Source organism: Monomorium pharaonis, chromosome 5 (assembly GCF_013373865.1).
Source record: "Monomorium pharaonis isolate MP-MQ-018 chromosome 5, ASM1337386v2, whole genome shotgun sequence".
Lineage (NCBI taxonomy): Eukaryota > Metazoa > Arthropoda > Insecta > Hymenoptera > Formicidae > Monomorium > Monomorium pharaonis.
In genome coordinates this window covers 11,998,738-12,004,731 of record NC_050471.1, presented here as the reverse complement: position 1 = coordinate 12,004,731, position 5,994 = coordinate 11,998,738, and the positions used below count along the sequence as shown (strand labels likewise).

General features: G+C 34.3%; 1 protein-coding gene across 1 annotated transcript; it reads left to right on the top strand.

Annotated features, from left to right (window-relative positions):
* Positions 1 to 233: 233 nt before the first annotated feature.
* On the top strand, positions 234 to 1,070 carry LOC118645702 (protein ALP1-like). Its single transcript, XM_036287364.1, has one exon. The coding sequence runs from the start codon at positions 259 to 261 to the stop codon at positions 1,066 to 1,068; it is 810 nt and encodes a 269-aa protein (XP_036143257.1). The 5' UTR covers positions 234 to 258; the 3' UTR covers positions 1,069 to 1,070.
* Positions 1,071 to 5,994: the final 4,924 nt, after the last annotated feature.

Sequence of the window (5,994 nt, the reverse complement as noted above, 5' to 3'; positions counted from 1 at the left end):
GTTCTAGATACCTTGCTTCTGGTGATTCAATGACATCAATGTCATATCAGTATTTGGTTGGGATAGCAACAGTTGGCAATATTATTCGAGAGACGTGCGAAGTAATTTGGAACAGTTTGTGTCCTTTGGTTTTATCGCCAGCATTGTCGGAAGAAGACTGGCTCGAAATTGCAAATAATTTTGAAGAGGTGTCTAATTTCACTCACTGCATTGGTGCCATCGATGGAAAACATGTAACAATTCAAGTATGTATTCAGTATGTGGAAAACTATATTTTTAGTTTTCAAAAATAAATTGTTAATTTTGTTTCAGTGTCCCAACAATGCTGGCTCAACGTACTATAATTACAAGCATGCTCATAGTGTAGTATTAATGGCCATTTGTGATGCACAGTACATATTCCGTTTCGTTGACATTGGAGCGTACGGACGACGAAGCGATGGAGGTATTTTCAGCAACAGTGTTATCGGCAAGAACTTCAATGCAAACCGCATGAATGTACCAAAGCCATCAGCTGTTGCAGAAGAACGAATTCTGCCATACTGTCTTGTGGGAGACGAAGCATTCCCTTTAAAATCATATTTGCTTCGCCCTTATCCAGGCAAGAACGGATTAACACCGGAGCAGGACATCTTCAATTACCGGTTAAGTCGTGCGAGAAGACTTATCGAAAACACTTTCGGAATTTTAGCTAGCCAGTGGCGAATATATCGCAAACCAATTATTGCTTTCCCAGAGAATGCTAAATTGAACCGGTGCAGGCAACGGTTTGTCTGCATAATTGGATTCGCAAAGACGACATTGGCAAAAATACATACGTTTCTGAAGGTATGGTGGATGAAATTGACGCTAATGATCCAAATAGTTTCACACCAGGTTCTGGGCGGAGAATATTCGAAGATGGCTGCGCTTTTCGAGAGATTAGTCGTTGTGGCTCGAATACTAGTACGCGAAATTGTATTCAAATACGCGATGAATTTTGCGATTACTTTTGCAATGAAGGAAAAGTACCTTGGCAAAATAACCGTCATAAATAAAAAAATATATAATATATATTGTATATATTGATATAACATCTGTCGTACTATATCGGTTGTATTATATATTTATAATTATAAAATTTTAAAATATATAAATATACACAATATATACCAAGCATATGTACTTCCCTGTACACCTGATCAATTGTTTTTAACTATCAATTATTTAATATATAAATATATCAATATATTACATGTAACACTTAATATACATTACAATATATCAATATATATCACAAAATATCACAATGTATATCTAAAACTAAACTAAACTTGGTCCCTGTGACGTTCTTCACGTAATATTTCGAGTATTCGCATCATCGCCCTGTCCCATGCATCTTCGCTCAGCATATCTAGTTTATATGCGACCGTGGTGCAGAATCCAATAGATGGACTCGAGACATTCTGTTGTATGTCGATGTTTATGGGCTTCTGCATTAATTGTCGTACTTCGTCCATAAAATTGTCTTTCTTCGTGGATCTATTTATACTTGATATACGTCCGCTACTCGCACTGTCGTCCACGCTGTCGGACGTACAATCAACATCGACCGATGTGTCATCTTGTTCGGGGATGTTCGATGTCGTACTGAAATTGCAAGAAATAATTTCCATTAATTCATATATTTATGTAGATACATTATTTTTAAGTTACTTATTTCTATTAAACAATCAATGGTATAAAAAAGATCAATGAGAACCAATAAAAATAACAAATTATAAAGATCACAATATTAAACAATCAGTGGTATAAAAAAGACCAATGAGAGTCAACACGGTTATTAGTGCGCACAGGTACAACTCACCAAATTTTATTCAGAAAGCATGTGAAATGCAATAGTCTTGCATGTGAAATGCATTGGTTTTTTATACCACTGATTGTTTAATATTGTGATCTTTATAATTTGTTATTTCTATTATGTACAGTTTATACATATTTGTTTTCAAGGCTTACATCTCGAAGGAAGCTCATTCGCTCGAAGTGAATCCACTTGGACATCTTTTGAGCTGCTGAACCACTTGGCAACTCCGCATTTTTCCGATGCCTCCTGAATGTATCGGATAGTTTTCCATTTTTTTTGGCATCAGCTAAAATAACCACACCTGCGAAACAAGAAAGCACATTGAGTCATAATAAACCTTATTACGCATACATATATTTAAAAAAAAATTGTACCTTTCATTACTGCGACCACATCCATCCACAACTTCTCTTTGCTCCGAACGCCCCTTTCTGAAATTGGGAGTCTAAAGTTCCAAAGAGGCGGTCGTCTCCGAATCGCCTCGATGAGTCGCTCTTCTATAAAAATCTTCCGGAGATTTTGATTCTCTGGAAGATTTTCTATGTCGAAGCCCTCCTCGTCTGTCATTTCTGCCTCCTGAACGTTTTCTTCTGCATCATCTTGAACAAGCGCCTCCAAAACATTTTGTTCAGTGCCGTCCACCAGGCTTCTACGCAGAATTTTTCCATCTTCTGCACATACAAAACTTTACAGCACTAACACACGTGTTAAATTTTTAACAATAGTATGCATTTTACTGCAAAGTACTTGCCACACTGAGGATAAAAATAATATGTCTGCTCGTCCAGATAATAATTGGCGAAAGACTCCAGACATGGATGGCTTTGTATTTCATTGGGTGTGCAAATCATCTCGCACAGTCCACATGTGTGAACGATTTCATTTTCCTGTAAAGCATAAAATACAATATTAATTCCATTAATTAATTAAGCTTTGCAAGCTCTGAGAACAGTGAGAACAATGTATCAGTTGAATTATTAAATAGAGGTTATGTACAAACGTGTCACCGTAAACTCTTCCAATATACAATCAATTAAATAATTAATATTAATAACACAGTATATACTAACCTCGTTCCAATGTTCACTGCCATCGTTGAAACTCATTTTTCTGAAACGAAACAAAATGCACGGCTATTTTTCGCTAAAGTTGAGTCACTTCGAACTTCACAGCGACAAAACAACGAGACACTAATTTTATGCGTATAATGGATGCGTGTCGATCGAGGGAGACAGAGTGGGGGAAGCCGCTCAACTGCATCCAGCGCTTTGACGCTGCATGAAATGGCACTTTTAAAGATAATTCTTAAAATTAAGAATTTAAATGCAAGAATGTCGATAGTGAGCTTTAGGAAAAGGGAGAGGGAAAGAGAGAGAGAGAGAGGGAGAGATCTATTGGCCTGATGAAAGAGGGTTTGATGGAAAAACCTGGGTGAGTTGCAAACACACGGAATTATGATAATAACTCAAAAGGACTACTTTATAGTTTGCCTTGACTCTGCGCGTCGCGTAGTATACAGTTTAAGGGTATTATGTATGCTTCTCAGAACAATAAATAATTATCATTAATTATAGTTTCAAGATTTATTTATTGCATCAATAATTATATTTTTATATGTATAAAACAGGTTTACAGGGTATTATAATAAGACTAAATGAACAAAAGCAGAAGAGAGGTATAGTAATTCGGTGTTAACGGACTTACCAAGATAGCAGTGAGAAACAGGGGTGGTTCAAGATCGAAGTTATTCTTTCAGGTTCGCTCTAAAACTCTGTCCTGCAGGTCGATTATGCACACGAAGTACACGCACGAATCAAAACGGCATAAAAGCGTGTCGGTCTTAATTGCAGGGTTTATATACCCTTAGATGCACATAGATCGAGCCTCCCTTACCCCTCCCTGACTATCTTAGCTAGTCGGATGCATAAAGCGGCTTTTCTTTGAAGTGTACGTGACAACTGACCTCGTCGCATGGTGTAAAAATAGGTCGTCCCTGATGGCGATCCAACAGGATTCGCAATCTAAGTCGATCGAAAATTTACATGGTGTAATTTAAACGATAAAAAAATCTTAATTTTAGGGATGCATAATCTAAATTTATAATTAATTTTAGTTATTAATTTATCGATTAATTTTTGGTTATATAATTTATGTCAATTACATTTTAGATTTTGTATAGGGGCGGTTCCAATTCGATTAACAATTGGCGCCTAAGATGCTCGGGTAGCTCCAACGAGTTATCGTCTTACGCGCCGTAAGGATACATCGGTGAGCATGATTATCGGTGTGAATAAACATACATGTGGTAGATACGCTACTCACGGTGTAGATCGGCCGCAAGTTAATCAATCGAGTTAATCAATTTCGATTATTCCGTTTTCTTGAATGAACCATAGTTATTGGTGGAATGGCGCAATGGCATAGAATTATTTAAAAATTTTAAAATATTGATTATTGTTTACTAGTTATCGATAAGGATAAGAATAATAATAAAGTGAAACAAAACGATCGATCGTATTAGAGCATGAGCGAATATGTGCAGTGGTCGATTGATTAACTTGTTTACAAAACTGATTTTAAATTATTGTTTGTCGATTAGTTTAATTTGTCGTTGTAAATATTCGGTGTTTATAAGTCTATGTATTAGTGATTCTTATTTGTTTATTCGCAATTCTAAATCTTACTACAAGCTTTGCGCTTACATATTCTTAATCTACTCGAAATGATAGTAATATTTCAAACAAGAATATTTACTTCACCTGATATTTAGTTTGCTTATTATCTGGGGTCGATTTCTCCCCAACAAGGTTTCATAATAATTCTGAAATAATATATTTGGTTTTATAAAGCCGAAATTTTTATGTTCGTCCAAATATATGTTAAATTATTACAAATAGAAGGAGTACCCAGATAGCAAGCTCACGTCATTTTGACGTCCCAAAATGGTCATTTACTAACTATTCTTGACGTCACAAAATGACGCCCTTATGACGTTAAAATGACGGTCGAATGTCACAAATTCCTGACGTCATGAAATGTACCGTATTTTGACGTCATAGAATGACGTGAACAATATGTTGTCAAAAAGATCTCTAAAAGATATCCTGTTTTTGAAAATGATAACATAAAGAGACTTCTAAAAGATAACATATAATGTCAGAATGTTAACCAATGCGTCGTTTTTTGAGAATAGAAAGATATCATGAAACTATAAATATCTAAAAAATTTCTTAAATCGGATATCTTTAAACTGCAACTAGAGATTTTAAAAAAAAATTTCATTTTTTTTTTTATTATTTTTATCAACAGTACATACTAAATTTGGGACAAATTTTTATTAATTAATTAAATTTAAATTATGTTATTTTATTTTACTTTTACTTACCGCTGGTATAGGTTTTGAACCCGGGACCTTAGGATAACAAATCTTGTACTCTATCTGCTACGTCAGTTTGAATCATCGATATGGGTACTTGTTATTGTCTACATATACCTATATGTTATAAACTGTCGCAATTATATTATTTTTTATAAAAGCAATTAAATTTTGCAAAACATATTAAAAATAAATAGCATTAACTTATTTACTTATTAATTTCATTGTTAAATTTAACTTTTTCCATAACCTTTATAATTTGATGGAAATTGCGATCTATTTAGCATTAAGACTTTGAAGCGTTCAAATGGTTAATTTGACCATTTTGAAATTATTTCCAAGATATCTAAATGTTTTCTTAAAAAAATTCTCTTAAAGTTGAATATAATATGCTTATATAATATGCTTATGCCTTACGCCTTAAATCTCATTGTATAGACACCGCTTTAGACCGTGTCTAAAATACGTCTTAATGACGTCTTTATGTCCCGATTTTGGATGTGTGCTGTCTGGGAAAATAATCGTCAGATCATGATTGAAATATGACTTCGAAATGACGTCATCATGATGTCAATTTTAGGTCATGTAAAAAAATGGTCATTTTGACGACATATGACCAGATATGACCATTTTGGGACGTCAAAATGACGTGGGCTTGCTACCTGGGTAGTAAAAAAGGGGAAAAAAAATATATATATATCCTTGTTCGAAGGAAGTTATTAAACAAAATATGTAAATATTTTCTAAATCATAGAACAATATTCTTTTGCATGAA